General features: G+C 40.7%; 1 protein-coding gene across 3 annotated transcripts in view; it reads right to left on the reverse strand.

Annotated features, from left to right (window-relative positions):
- Positions 1 to 15,609, reverse strand: part of GAP43 (growth associated protein 43) — a 457,292-nt gene that overhangs the window by 38,868 nt on the left and 402,815 nt on the right. For all 3 annotated transcript variants that reach the window (XM_072964925.1, XM_072964929.1, XM_006210311.4), the window contains one exon: positions 3,208 to 3,817. In XM_072964925.1, the coding sequence (XP_072821026.1) occupies positions 3,208 to 3,817 (610 nt within the window). The remainder of the gene's footprint in view (positions 1 to 3,207; positions 3,818 to 15,609) is intronic.

Here is a 15,609-nt window from a genome sequence, read left to right on the forward strand (position 1 = left end):
ACTAGTATTACTGGAGTATTCTGTGGAAGCCACTTATCAACATCGCTGATTTCTAGCCTCTTGGATGTGTTGCTTTGGTAATACTACATCACTGAATATAGCCATGGCAGAAACTTTAGAGTTCTCCACTGGGGAAAGCCAACAGGTTATCATGGAGAAGAGACAGAGCAGAGAATTCTTTCACTGGGAGCCCAGCGAGCACAGTGACATTATCCAGCAGGAGACACCAAACACATGATCGCTAAAAGAGGCTTGGAAGTTCTCTCCTCATAGCCGAAAGGAGGCTGTGTGCTGAAGATGCTATAAATACTCCTCCTCCTATAAAGAAATCATCATCAGAGATGCACTGAAATCTTTTGGCCATAAACATACAGAGATATGGGCAGGCAGAGTGGCAAAGCAGAGATAAGGAGATATGGTTGGAGGATTAAAAAAAGAAGGCAAAAAAAAAATTCCAAAGGTCCTAATGCAAATGGCATCCACCTTTAATAAACCCATTAATAGTAAAGGAAGTAAAATAAACAAAATGTGTGTAATTTACAAAGAATTCCCATTTGTATTAAAGTAGTGATCAGATTTGGTCCAAAGTTTTGGATCCTTTTACTGATAGCAGTTTTTGTCCTGAATTCTCTCTTTTGGCTTGTTCTGCCCTCAACCCACTCCACCTCCTCAGAATGTCTCTCTACACCCCTCCAGGCAATCACAGGACCCTTTCATTCCCAAATAGTAGAGCTCAACTGGAAATACTGTTATTTTAACCTGGATTAGAATGAAATTCAGTAGGAGATAGAGGAAAATGTGGTACAGGACCGCTGGGAATTTGGGCTTGAGATGTTGTAATAGATCTTGTCACCTCCAGTTTCTGTGATTCCATGAGACTCACCATACCTGGGTAATTTGTGCTTGTCACATACAGCAGACAAAGCTAATAGTTACATCAGTCCAGAAACAGACTACAGGCAGCACTTCAAAATCTACCCAAGAGGACAATGCCTACCCAAGCTCAGAGACAATGTAAAATAAACCGCCCTTTGTGATTACCTTCAAGTTGAACTTCATCTACACGTTTCAATTGCCTTTCAGTGTACATATTAAATTCAGACTAATTGAGACATTTTTCAGTCAGAATCAGTATTGTTTAGTACAGAGCACAATCTCTATTTTCTTCCACTGACCAGACACATTTTTAATCAAATAACTGAATGGAATAAGCAAGACTGCAGGAAGAATATATGAATGAGTAAACAAATTATTATCTATAAATTAAATTTGTCTGATTTTCATTCATTTATTACTTATTGAGCATGTACTACATAAAATATTTTATTAATTCATTTGAGTGATCATAACTTGATAAATAATAAAACTGAATTTCCTTTAAAATATATTATTTTTAGACTTCATTGATTAAAGCTATCTTCCTTTCTGTTAATCCAAATCATGAGCATATACCTAAAATCACATTATATCTTTCTGTCTCTACTTACAATTTCAGAAATCCCAGTTCAAAAAATATGATCTGAGCAATGCCAAATATTTTCTATATTTAAAATTATGACTAATTTTTAAGATTTATGGAAATTACATAAAGGTAGTCTGTCATATGCAAAATGATTTCCAGCCATCGTCTCTAAGGCTGGAACTCAAACCTTAAGAAGAGTCGTTAACAAGGTTCGTTTTGCTGAGTAAATGAAAACCAAAACCATTCTTATCACATGCCTTACCTTTTCCAGGGAAATATTCCCATCTTCTTAACCTCAAGGTCTGGCCCCTGGGGCAGGTATGTAGTTGGAATAAAGATTTAAAATGAGTCACTGGTAGAAAGAGGTGTGTGATTTATCTGAAGCTAGAGAATGCTAATAACAATAATAATTAATATAATTGGGCTTCTTCCTCACAGAATTTTGGGAGTAAGATGGAAGAAGTAGACCTGAAAATGTCTAAAATCTGCAGTACCTAATCTGGAGAAATGGATATCACGGCAAATGTCCAATAACTACTTTCTCAATCTAATGTTCAGATAACAAGACATTTCCCAGACCATTCTCATGGAGTAGGTCATTTCCCAAGGGCACAATGTGGTCCAGGCCAAATTTGAGTCCTTGGACACATCATGGGTTAAATCACTAAATCTCAAGGAGTAAACCCAACCTTTTAAACTGGCACAGAAGCAACTTTATCTTCAAGGTTTGGGGCTGAAGGGTATTCATGGGTCATACTAGGCCAGAGAAAGACCTTGGAGACTGCTGGTCTCCTTTACCACTATGAATGGGTTGGGGTGGGGGGCAGGTCTAATGTCCAGGGGTGAAATTCTGTTAAATTCATCTTGCACTGGGAATGCTCTGTTCCAATTTTGCACAGGCTCTTTGGGCAGTAACAGTGAAAACACTCCAAGTTAGAGCTCTAAGCCAAAGAGAGTCCAGTACCTTTTTGTAATCATAGTCAACACTCGATTATGTATGCATATGGCAGAAAGTAGTGCCTTCAATAATAAAATGATAATTTATGTTTGACTTCACAACATGTTCTATATTTGGGGTTTTTCTTTTGTTTTTGGCAACATCAACAGACTTATTTTCCTAATTAGCCTGACCTCGATTAATGTCACTATTAACATTCTCTGAGCGTACGTACACATACGCACACTGCTCACCAGTCTGTGGGGAGAATGCCTGGAAACATACTGTGGGCTAGGGAAAGGTGGTCTGAGATTATGTTTTCGCTGCCGGCAATTCACAAACTAGATCATCTGAATCAATAAGGAGTTGGCTGCATTTATACCAGGCACTTCCTAGAGCCAAATAATCACATGAGCTAATTCCCATCCATAAAATAAACGTAGCTTCAGTAATTTCTTATGAAACTAAGTCTATCCAGCACACAGAATATATATTTTTTTAAACCAGGATTACCTTGTTTTACTCTTTATGCCAGCTCAGTTAGGAAGGTAATTGCCAGATTTGTTTAGTACCGGCTGCTACACAGACCTGCCTGAGTTCTCTCTCAGGCTTGGAGACAATTTGAGAACTCAAGTGGCCAGAGTTAGCTCTTAGACGTACCACTTTGGGAATTAACTGAAGCTTCCCTGGATTTCCTGAAAACACCTTCTGGACATTTCCCGTCTCCCTTGATGGCGCAGGTGGCCCTTCTTTCCGAACAGGCCCCCTGGCCCACCCAGCACCAGCGTCTGCCCCGGAGGTCGCTCACCTATCTTCTCCTCGGCTTGGCTGCCCTCCGCAGTCTCCGTCGGAGGCTGGGCTGCTGCCTTGGCAGCAGCATCCTCTGCAGCAGGGGTGGTGGCGGCAGCAGCAGCAGTGACAGCAGCAGGCACGTCGGCTTGTTTAGGCTCCTCCTTGGCTGGCGCGTCTTCGGCCTTGGAGGACGGCGAGTTGTCAGTGGAAGCTTTAGTGGCACTTTCTGTCTCAGCCGAGCCGGCCTTCTCCTCCGAGGCGGCAGGAGCCTGGGGGGCTGCCTGCTCTGTGGCAGCATCGGGGGCGCCCTCCCCCTTCTTCTCCTCGGAAGGAGTTTCGCCGGCTTTGCCGGTCTCCTCGGGCTTGGGGCCGGTGGCTGAGGCCACTTCGGCGGGAGTGGAACCGTCTCCCTCCTTCTTCTCGGCGCCATCGGCAACCGCGGCGTCATCCTTCTCATTCACCTCGGCCTCGGCGGCGGGGGCATCACCCTTCTTCTCTCCTTTGAGCTTTTTCCTCGTTATGTGTCCACGGAAGCTAGCCTGAATTTTGGTCGCGGCCTTATGAGCTTTATCTTCTGGTTTGATGCCATCTTGTTCAATCTTTTGGTCCTCATCATTTTTTTCAACCTTTATGGAGGGAAGGAGGGAAAAAGGAGAGATGGAATAATGTTCTTTTCCTTCAAATCACAGCAGTCAGCAAGTATTTGTTGAATGACTTATTTTGTGCCAGGCACTGTACTTGGAGTTAAATCAACAATACTCTGGAAATTCAAACCAAGCCCCCTCTTTCCCAGGTGAAGAATTTAGGAGAGAACACACCATTTTATGGGGAAATTAATGTCCTTTTGGCCTTCCAGAATCACTGGCATGATTTTATACGTATTTCTTTCCCCAGCTCAGTGTCCCTCCATTGTCAAACTTAAATCAGCCCTTTTGTAGACGTATCTTGAAAATTCAAATCACCCTCACCCTAGGTCTTGATCAAAGTGCTCTGAAAGATACTGGTTTTTTAAGGTTTCTGAGAGCGACTTCATGAAAAACTTTATGATTTAAAAAAAATATTATGGAAAAGTCTATTTTTTCCCCAAGATTTCAAGTCTGAGGAAACCAATCAATTTGGGGCAAAGAGTATAGTCAAGGTTTAGACAGCAAATTCCATCAGGGTCTTGTGTGAAATGCAATGAGTCCAGGCCTTTGAGGGATACATTCAGAATGTGACAACTCAGAGTGCTGGTCACAAAATGGTGTCTGCTTTCCTCTGTACGTGGTCCAAAATCAGTAATGAGCATACCAGACCTTCAAAATTTGAATTCAGAAAATGGCCATTATTCCTGGGTTTTAAAAAAAAGAATGGAAAACATTGCTTCCACTTTTGAAAGAGTGGCACATATTCACTAAACCACAATTTCTTATTCCAAAAGTAGTTGAAGCTGAAAATGAGTTTTATATTATCAATAGAGCCATCCTAGTACTAAAGGCAAAGACTAGAATACAAAATCTTTACTATTTGATCATGTTACAGCATAACATAGGCTGAAAATAACTTTTTCCCACATGGAAATTAAATCAGAGGATAGGAATAGAAGGTACAGTCATGAAAAGGAATGTCTGGGCAAATACTCAGAATTCTATATAGCTCCACTGCCTACCATGACACCCCTATGTGGTTACTTATAGTTTCCATATAACCATTATATTGGTTTCAGGTGTGTAACATAGTGGTTCACTATTTGTATATATTCGAAAAAACCCACAATATGTCTAGTTAACTTTAGTGAACAGTGTTTTAGGCACTGGGGAAATACAGCAGTGAACAATGCAGCAAATTTCCTTCAAAAGACCAATAATTAAAGGATGCTTATCATGCACCAAGTCCTGTGCTTGGCCCCAATCTTGACCTTGGCCTTTGCTCTAGTTTAGGATGCAAATTGCAGCAGGCCAACACAAGGTATGTTTTCCACCTGTCATACCAGATCTGCCCCAGTGACCCAGATCTTGTTCATCATGATATAGACCTGTCTGGCGTTCTTTGTACAAGCATATGGGTCTGTATTGCTTAGGTCCATCAACATGCTAGTAGATATACAAAGGTATTTTTGAAAATAAGCTGTATGTAAGAGTAAAACCAGGACTGACAAATTTCCAGTAAAACCCAAGACAAATTTTTCTTCTTCCTCTGTTAACTGTGCATGTACCCATACAAAGAATGAAGCAGTGATGAAAGCACTTTGGAGGGGCACATCCTGCTCCCTCCTCCCCCGGCCACATTGCCACACTGCTCAGTGTTCCGATGCACTGATGCACTACCACCTTCCTGCTCTCCTGCTGCTCTTACTGACTCCTACTGGGATGCACACAGCACAATCTGGGGCACGGGAGCAGCTGTCCCTGCCAGGAGCTCTCTGCTCAGAGATGGATGCATAACCCTGTTAAATTAACAGTTGTGAATGAAGCATGCAGTCAAGATGTTGTTAATTTATTTTACTCTATCTTGAGTTTTCTGAATGAGGCTCCATCTTATATGATAAGACATCTGCAGTTGAGCACTGATGCCAAGTGGTTCTTTAATACAAATACTGCTCCTCGTGAATGTGAACAAACCAATTATTTCAGAGTGGGCAGGTGAGCAGAAAAGATCTCGTGACTAAAGAAAAAACACATCACTCTTTTCTCTTTAAGAGCACAGAGGAAAGGGGATAAAACCCTTTAAAACCTGGAAACCATAAAAAGAAGGAATCTGAGAATCTGAATGACATGAAGAAGATACTTTACATGGAAAGGAAGAGCCCCTCTCAATTCTTTCCACCCCACCCCCAAGCCATCTCTCTCTCTCTTTCTCTCTGTTTCTCAGATCATCTGCCACTTTAACTTTCCAAATGATCAGGACTTCTTAAACTTCTGTGCACCAGGCTCTATGTTAAAATGACTGTTTAGAAAGCCTCAGACTAGATTTGGGTGCCTTGACTGTGGGATCAGGCTCAACTGAACAATTCAGGAGTGTAAGGGGCACAGGAGAGGAAGGGGTGGGCAAGAAGGGAGAGAATCATGAAAGACCATAGTTAAGAGAGAGGTGAGACAATCCTGTAAGAAGAGCAGAATACCCTAATAGGTGGACATACCCTAAGAGGTGCTCCAAGTATCCCACAGGCATGCAGCTCCTCCTGGAGGAATGCTGGCCCACTTAATATCATCAGAAACTTAGGGGAACTAGATTTTAGGGATAGGTTGGAAATAGACAACTAATACAAATTTTTCAGAGAGACAGAGAGACAGGGATGGAGGGGGAAGGAGAGAAGGAGAATGGGGAGGAAGGAGGGGGATGGAGGGAAAAACCAACCTAAGATGAGCTCAGACTTAAATGATTGAACAGAGGTACCCAGAAAGAAAAGTATTTTAAGTAAAAATTGGATCTTAAGCTAGACAATGCCGGATTGTGTGTGTTTCTTTCTTTTTGTACCTATAATTGACTCCATAAATATGGCTTAAACTACAGGCATTTTCTGGTAAAATTCCTTTCACAGTACTGGGGGTAATTGCACTAGGATTGTATCTTGCTGAGAGAGGAGACAAGAAGGAAGAGAACATTTTCCAAGACTGGCTGCTAGGGTACCCCTAAGATGTCAGACCATATAGACATTTTCCCAACTGGAAATCGAAGTGCTTCCTTAAAAATAGATAAACAGCAAGTTCATATTGTACAGCACAGGAAACGATATTCAATACCTTGTAGTAACCTATGGTGAAAAAGAATATGAAAGTGAATATATGTATGTTCATGTATGACTGAAGTATTATGCTATACACCAGAAATTGACACAACATTGTAAACTGGCTATACTTCAATAAAAATATACATTTTTATTATAATATATATATTATTATGTATATAATATATACACACAGACAAGAAGTGCTTCCTTAAAACAAAGAATATTTGAGCCCAGAGACAGCAGAGATCACCTGGTACATTCAGCACAACCCTTTCAGCTTCTAAATGGAAAAGCCATGCCCTGAAAAGTTAAGTCACTTGCCTCAATTGATAGAGTGAGTGAGTCTGTCAGTGGCCCAGCTTGTAGTTGAACTCAGGTCTTCTCCCCAGCCAATCAACCCCAAGTCCAATTTTATTGCATTAGTGACCTGGAACAGCTTAGTCTTTCTTGCAGCAGATTATCCATAAAGCATCGTGTCAACATCCTCATTCACCTATTCATTTAACAATACTGAGTGCCTCTGCCAGGCACTAGAGAAACACTAGTGAACAGACAGAAAGGGATCTATCCACACAGGATTCCTTTTATAATACACTTTAAAAAGTAACCTCATAGTATTTATAATCAATAATTTCCCAGGAATTCAAGGAGACACCTGATGAGATGGCATTACACCCATCTTATAAAGTAAGGCCAAGTGTCAATACGTCAGTTATGGATGCAGGAGGTCCAGAAAAGGGGGATCCTGGTATTTAATGGCTAAAGAGTCGGTTTATAATCTCATTAAGAAAGATTTATTTTTTAAACTCAGTCTTGCCACAAATAAGCTTTATGCTGAGTTCTGATGAAATTCTTTCATTTCTGCATGGAATTGTTGCTATATGTTAATTAACTAAGGTGGACATGTCGACACAGTTCCTTATATGTAGGAAGAGTCACCATAATTTGTCAGAAATTTTCATGGCTATAGTTTAGAATCTTTGTAGAGTCTTTACTGACCAGTTTGTTTGGGAGTCCTGTAATTTCTAAAATCTTAGAGGAAACCAAGGTATGGGAATTTTTAACTTTTCAACCAAGATTAAAATCTTGGCTGAATATTGGTTTGAAGAATATGAAGGGTATCATTATACTAACTTGTTGGGATCTAGTCAAATTTTAAAATCCATTAAGTGAAAGGGCAGTAATTTTCATCAATATTTAAGAATCACGGATAAGAAAGCTAAGTGTAAGAGGTAGTTATTTAATACCCAACATTGTTGCTCTGGTTAATAGTTTCCTTTTCCTCTGGGGGAAGAGGAAGTGGACAACGTAGGATTCAGTCTAAGATGTCCAAACATTTGCATTTATTATGTTACAAAAGAGCTTTAGGCAAAAATCTATAAATGCCTAACTTTCAAGACTAAAATAACATCATCCCTCCAATTGGGACACTTCGATTCATTTATTTTTTTCTAATTATCATAGGAATACTTCAATCTTCCAAGCACAGAGGAATTTGACCCTGAATCTACTTCTGCTAGCTCTAAGTACTACTATGATAATATTTCAAATTTTCTCACGAAGAGGACTGAATTTTAAATGCTTTAAAAAAAATCACTGGTGTGGACCAGTTCTTCTTGTAGGAACATTTTTAGTAAGCCAAAATATTTTCCATCTGACTGAGCAAAAGATATTTCCAAGATGCAACACTGAAGGGCCAGAGATACCCTAAGCAAACTTTTCTCTAACACACTATAGTTTTCATGCCTATCGGAATCTTTTGCAGCCCATAAAAGAACCAGAATAAAGTGCGGATGGGTATGTATGAATCTAACAAATACCTACTTGCAGCTCACTCTATACTTATGAATAATTTATGGGGGTGAAATTCATGTAAGAATATTTATATTTTTCAGCATAGTTGATTTGATCATAGTTGATAGCATATAATTTAGGGAAAATGCCCAAGTATTAAAGAAGTTATCAGTGGAGCTTCTGTACTTGATTTAAATCTAGTCCAAGATCAGAAATAAGAGAATAAGATAATGGGTCTTCAGCTCACTTTCATATAGTAATTTTTTTTCATATAGTAATTATTTAACATGTGCAGCCCAGCTACTTTCTAAACAGTATGAGGTGGCATATTCAACACAGTATAAGGCACTACTGATGGGGAACTCTGTTTCCATTCAAAAGAGTTATCGTTTATTTTCTTCTGTATATTCATAACTCTATTTGTCCTGCAAAGACAGATGGAGAAAAGGCAAAGATCACACTATAATTGGTACCTTCTAACAGACAAAAAAACAGCACACGAAAGACTTTTCCTATTTTGCTCACAGCTGAATCTCCAGTTTCTAGAATGGTGCCTGGCATACAGTAGATGCTAAATTAATTTTGTGGAATAAATCCAAAATTTGAACCTCACAATTAGTGCCATTTAAGAAAAATGATGACAGGAAAATTAATCTGGAATCCCATCTTGTCAACTGTTAAAATCTTTCACTTCCCAGTGATGGATTTCAAGAGCACGTGGCAAAGACAGGCATATGTTTCGCCAGCATCTAACCGAATAACTGACTTCATACAGTGAGGCTGAACAAAGAAAACAACTATAGAAATGAAAGAGGTCAGACAAGGAGATAAGATATAAAACTATAGAAATGACATTGAAAATAATAATTTTAAAAGCACTTATAAAAGGAAATAAATCTAAGATAAAACACCTAACATACTCATCTGTGAGTTGGCTGGAATCATATCAAGTGTATTATTTTTCAAATATATATTTCTGCTTTTTTGTAAGTTAAACAAGTGAAAATATTCATGGAGGATTGTTGGAGACTCTCTCCTTCCCTCTATTTTGACTTAATCTTTATAACAAACCCCATGGCCTAAGGCTGTAGGCTAGAGATGACTATTTCCTTAGATATTCAAGAAAGGAAGCCCCCTTCTGTAGAGTTAAGGTACTGGACTCTCCCCTCCTGGGTGGGGATACCAGCAATCCTGGCGATGATGGGAGATGGAAATAAACTCAAGACATTATTTACTTGGAAAAAAAAATGACAGTAACTTGAATTTTTATATTTACATAGCACTTGCAACCTCATAAAAATTTTCCCCAATGAATTACAATGAAGTAGGCTGAGCAAGTGTGCTAATCCCCTTTATAAAATGAAGAAACTGAAACAGGTTGGTGGAAAGCCCCACAAATGAGGAAACAGGTCTTAAACCTAGGCCCCCAATCGCTTACATTTTAAGGAAACTAACAGAGAATTCAATCTAAGAATTCAACACTAAACATTCAGAAAGTGTCCCTGAATAAGTAGCAATTCTAGTATCAGCACTAAGACGCTTAAAGTACTTTTTAATGAATAGAATTGGTCTACATTTCAGGGCTTATAACAGAGGTGGCTCCAGAATCTCTATATAGAAGGGATTAGGGGCAGGAACACGTTCGCAAGAGGGGAACAGGTGATTTTGCTTGAAACTGCACTTGAACAGCAAGCATACTGCCTTGTACAGTGTGCTTATTTCTGTGAGGCGGACGGCAGGATGCTTCGGCAGGGTCATTGCTATCTGTCAACAGTCATTTGCACGGGCCTTCATGTTCTGTATCGATCACCAGGTAAGTGCCCATTTCAAACAGTACTTGAGAAATATAAAGAAAAAAAAAGTTTCTTTGTTTCTGAAAAGTTGTTTTCTTTCTGATTCTAGAAGATATGTTGCTGTATTCTTCCATGTGTGGAAAAACTGAATTTTTGTTGGGGATGTCAGGTAAATGGCATACAGGGTCAGGACAGACTTCAATCTTAACTGGATTTCTATCCCCAAGCTGCTGGATAGTTTAAGGACAAACACATAAGACTCTAGAAAGTCTAAGTTTGCTAATGCTATTTGTTACTTCTGTCATTCTTTTTCTCTTGTCCCTCCCTTTGTTTTTGGCACTCAGCTCTCTCTAGGTCATCTGGCACTGTCACACTGACGACATGCTCCCTGGCAGGGCTTTTGGCTCAAATGATCTGAGTTCAAATCCTGCTTCAGCCATGGCTCAAATATATGACCTGACGTAAATCCTTAATTTCGTTAGAATTCAGTTTCTTACTCCCTCATGTCAGGATACTCACACTTACTGTGCAGAATCTTTTGAGGATGAAACAAAATAGTATTTGTAAAATGCCTGGTACTTAAAAAACTCTATAAATAATTGCCTGAGAGAAAACAATACAAATGAAGTGAAAATTGCTACTTTCTGGAGACTAGGGATTGGGTGCATTATTCGATCAATATTTTATGGTTTTCTCTCTCTGATAGCTCATGAAGGAATTTTTCGGGACTATGAATATTTCATAAAATTAATAAATGCTCCTCTCAAAAAAAACACAAAACTCTTTAAAGATACTCTAAAATAGCCTCCGGTCTTTGCAGAAAATAATTGTAATAACAAATTGAAAAATTATACAGTACTATGTGCCAAGTACTCTTCCAAGCACTTTATTATATCATATATATATATATATATGCACACACAAATATATCTATTAAATTTAACTCTAACAAGGCCTGCAATGGGTACTATTATTTTACAGGTGAAGGGACTTAAGCACGAGGACATTAAGTAACTTGCTCAAAATCACATAGCTAGTAAGTAGCAGAGCCAGGATTTGGACTCAGAATACTTTGTACAGGTTCCATGTGAGGGCAAATGACCCTAGGAAGACAGAGCTGGTCCACTCTCTGCAGGCTTCTCCTCCAGGCTCCCAGGCTAAGTGACAAGCGGAGTGCAGGGTGGGAGAATCCAGAGCACGGCTTGGTCACATTCGGTGCCTGCCACTGCTGGGCTAGTTACCAGTGTCTAAAGGAACTGGCTTCAGAGCTGTCAGCCCGATTTCATCTTCCCCTGTCAAAATCCCTTTACAATAGGAAAGTACAAATACATTTTCAGAGCAGGGGCTGTGGTATCATGACCTCATCGTCCAGGTGATGCTGTGACTCATTTTCCTTGTGAAGATTTTGACAGGGAAGATTCACACTTGAGAGGCTGAGAATAGCCCAGAGACCAGGTTCCTATTAATTCTGAAAGCAGGAGAGAGAACATATCCAGAGCAAAGAGAGCAACACTGGGGGAAGTGTGAGAGGAGGTCCTCAGGTCAGGAATTACTGCTATTTAATTAAGTGAGAAAAGCAGATGAATAAAGTGGAGGCACCTTTATTTTTATCAGGGGGAGGCGGCTGAGCTGGTGGCAAAGAGCTGGTTTTATGATTTATTCCTGGGTCTGAGGATTCAAATCCAGCCAGAGTGCCTGAACTAAAAAAACCTTTTTCTTGAACCAACTATTCCTGTTGTTTGTTTCACAATTGTGTGGAGGCAGATAGGGAAATCCATTTAGAACCATTCCATGGATGTCATTCTTGTTGCTCTGATTATATCCACCCCCACCCCCAAGTGGCATACTACTTATGCCACACAGCTCCTTGGAAGAGTTAGGTGACAGTGTTCATCACGGCACCAAGAACCAGCTTTGTGGCTCTGCCAGGAGAAAACAGTGCACCCTTTGGAGCTGTTAAAGAGAAAATTCTCTCCTTTCTGTTTTTGAAACCAGTCACACAAATTCTACCCCTTCTGGATTAATCCAGATGAACCTGCTTTCCAAGGATTTATGATAACCTGATCTCCGAGCCAGAGCCATTAGGTTCATTGGGTAAAAATAAGGAGGAATTAAGCCTGATTCTGAGTCCTTGAAGTCAATGAAAATTATTTTCTTTTCCTCTTGACAACTATGAGATGTGTCATAAGCCTCTTGTGTGACTCAAGTGCCACACAGAACATGGCGTCTGTGTCCAGCACTGTGAAACTCCAAAAAATGACAGGTTATAACACAGGGAAGCCTTGGAGACTGTTCCGAACTCCAGAGTTCCAGGAAGACAGGATGATGCAACCGCTCTGCCCACAATTTGGATTTACTCAAGTCAATGATTTCCTCATCCTCCTGTGTCGGCTCAGGACTAGACCCAAGAATAGGAATAAAAGATTCCTAGGGGATTCCTCTCCCAACGGTTGGGGCAACTCAATGACTCCAGGTTAGAATAATTCGCTAGTTTCTCCCCAGGCTGAACTCATAGCAAAAGCCATGTCAAAGCCTGGTACCTACCTGGTACCTCTGCATCTCTAGTAAATGCGTGCACATCAGCCTGCCTGTGGCAATGCAGAGAAGCACCCCAGAAACACACAACAGACGATTTAAATCACTGTGGAGAATCAAGGTAACAAGAAGGTACTGGTGGCAGTGGTGGAGGGGGTGTGCAGGAGAGACCTAGACAAAGATTCTCCTTTTACCAATTGTCTGAAATTTCAGCATCATTCCCTTATTTTAAGGTTTAAAACAGACACTGAAAGCTAACACTATAGAAGCTCTCTAAACTGGTTTGTCTTCCCTTCTAGGCTACATATTTTATCAGATTAAGCTGAAATACTTAGGGTTTTATCATAAGGTGCCCAACTACCCACCCACTCCAAAAATTTTTAAATATTCCCTTTGCTTAGTAGGCTAAGAAGTTATGAATTGCTTTAGCATTTGAGCAATTTATGGGATGGACCCAGCCTGTCCTTCTTGCTTCTCTCATGAGCACATCCTTTACTTTAGCCAAGCAGATCCACATGTTGCTCATTGAACACGCTCCTCATTCCAAGGGTTCTGTGAACTCACTTACAGGTTGGCTCTCCACAAACACCTTTCTGTGTTGTGTGTTGGCTGGAACCCCACACACCCTTCACAACCCATCCCAATCCTCACGTCTTGGTTGGAGAGTTTTCTCGCATCCTCCTCCTTGGGCAGCCTAGAGGTCAGCAAACTTTTTCTGCAAAGGGCAAGGGAGTAAATACTTTTGGCTTTCTGAGCCATATGGTTCCGGTTGTTCAACTCTGCTGTTGTGGAGTGAAATAAGCTTAGCTGCAACATAAATGAGTGAACATGACTGTGTTTCAATAAAACTGTATTTATGAACAGTGAAATTTGAATTTTACATAATTGTAAGGGATCATGAATTATCATTACTCTTGATTTTCTGGAAGCCATTAAAAAAATGTAAAAACCACTCATAGCCTGAAGGGGTAGTTTGCCAGTCCCTGGGACAGGGTTTACATCTATGTTAAACTCCACATGCTGCTCACTGAAAACTGCTCCTTGTTCCCTGAGTTCTGTGACCTCACTTACAATTTGGTCCTCCTCAAACATCTCCCTCTGCTTATCTATCCATCTACCTCTCTATATTTGCATTGTAGTTATTGACGTTAGTTATTCTTCGAACTCCTCATTACTCCATAAACTCTTTGAGGACAGGAATATTGTCTTATTAATAATAGAGACTGTGACACTGTGATTTATAATAAAAAATACATATTGATCTTCATTCTCATTTTTGGCAAAGAGCTCCTAAAACCCTTGGAATTTCTGGTGATGAGAGCAATAAAAGTGTTTTGTTATGTTAATGAGGTGATGGGGTGGAGGGGCTGGTTGCCAGGAGAACTTTCAGTCCCACCCTCTGACCTCCTGGGAAGAGAGAGGCCTGGAGATTGAATCAATCACCAATGGCCAATGGCCAATGACTGTGTAATGAAGCCTTTGTACAAACCCAGAAGGACAGGGTTTGGAGAGCTTCCAGGCTGGTGAACATGTGGAGATTTGAGGAGTGTGGCGTGCTCAGAGAAAGCATGCAAGCTCTGCACTCTTTCCCCATACCCTGGCCTAAGCATCTCTTCTATGTGGCTGTTCTTGAGTTCTATCCTGTTATAAACCAGTGAACTAGTGAATAAATGAGTTTCCTGAGTTCGGTGAGCCACTTTAGCAAATTAATCAAACCCGAGGAGGGGGTCATGGGAACCTCTGACTTACAGCCATTTTCAGAGGTACAGGTAATAACGTAGACTTGCAATTGGCATCCTGAGTTGGAGAGGGTTGTCAGAACCTCCAATTTGTAGCCAATCAGTCAGAATCATAGGTAACAATCAGGGCTTGCGATTGGTGTCTGAAGTGGAGGGCGTCTTGCAGGACTGAGCACTTTACCGGTGGAATCTGCTATCTCTGGGTAGATAATGGTGGAACTGATTTGAATTGTAGGACACCTAGCTGGTGTCTGGAGAATTGCTGGTGGTGTGGTATGCCCCTTTCCCCACCACCATATGGCACTGGGTTTGAAATAGGAGGAAAGGGGGCAGGACACAACCACGGAAGGAATGACAGCAATTGAGGACAGGACAAACTGGTTAGGACCAAGATGGCAGAAGATTTGACTTCTAGGAGACCTTGAGCCTCATGGCACACCCACAAGCACTGTGACAGTTCCTAGGCTGAACTTAAAAGGTCAAAAAGTAGGCGGGGGGGGGGGTCTGTTTCCCAGATATCCTTACCCCTTCTCCAAAGTAGTTGTACTAACCCTACTCATTAGCATATAAAATTACCAAGCCCATAAAACCTAACAGCTCCGCACCTCGTGGTCACGTTCTCTCTTGTCTTCTGAGATGGCCCCGCTTTCTGTCTATGGAGAGTGTATCTTCCTTTACTTTAAACTAGACATCCTCCCACCTCTCAGTCTCTCTTTCTCTCACCTTTCTGAGATGGCCCACATTCTGCTGTGCGGTGTGTATCTCCTAAGCCGCTTCCCCTTCTGAGTGAGACAGAATTCTTTTCCTGCGCAAGGCAAGAACCTATTCTATAAAAGGTTCAGGACTCT

Source organism: Vicugna pacos, chromosome 1 (assembly GCF_048564905.1).
Source record: "Vicugna pacos chromosome 1, VicPac4, whole genome shotgun sequence".
Classification (NCBI taxonomy): Eukaryota; Metazoa; Chordata; class Mammalia; order Artiodactyla; family Camelidae; genus Vicugna; species Vicugna pacos.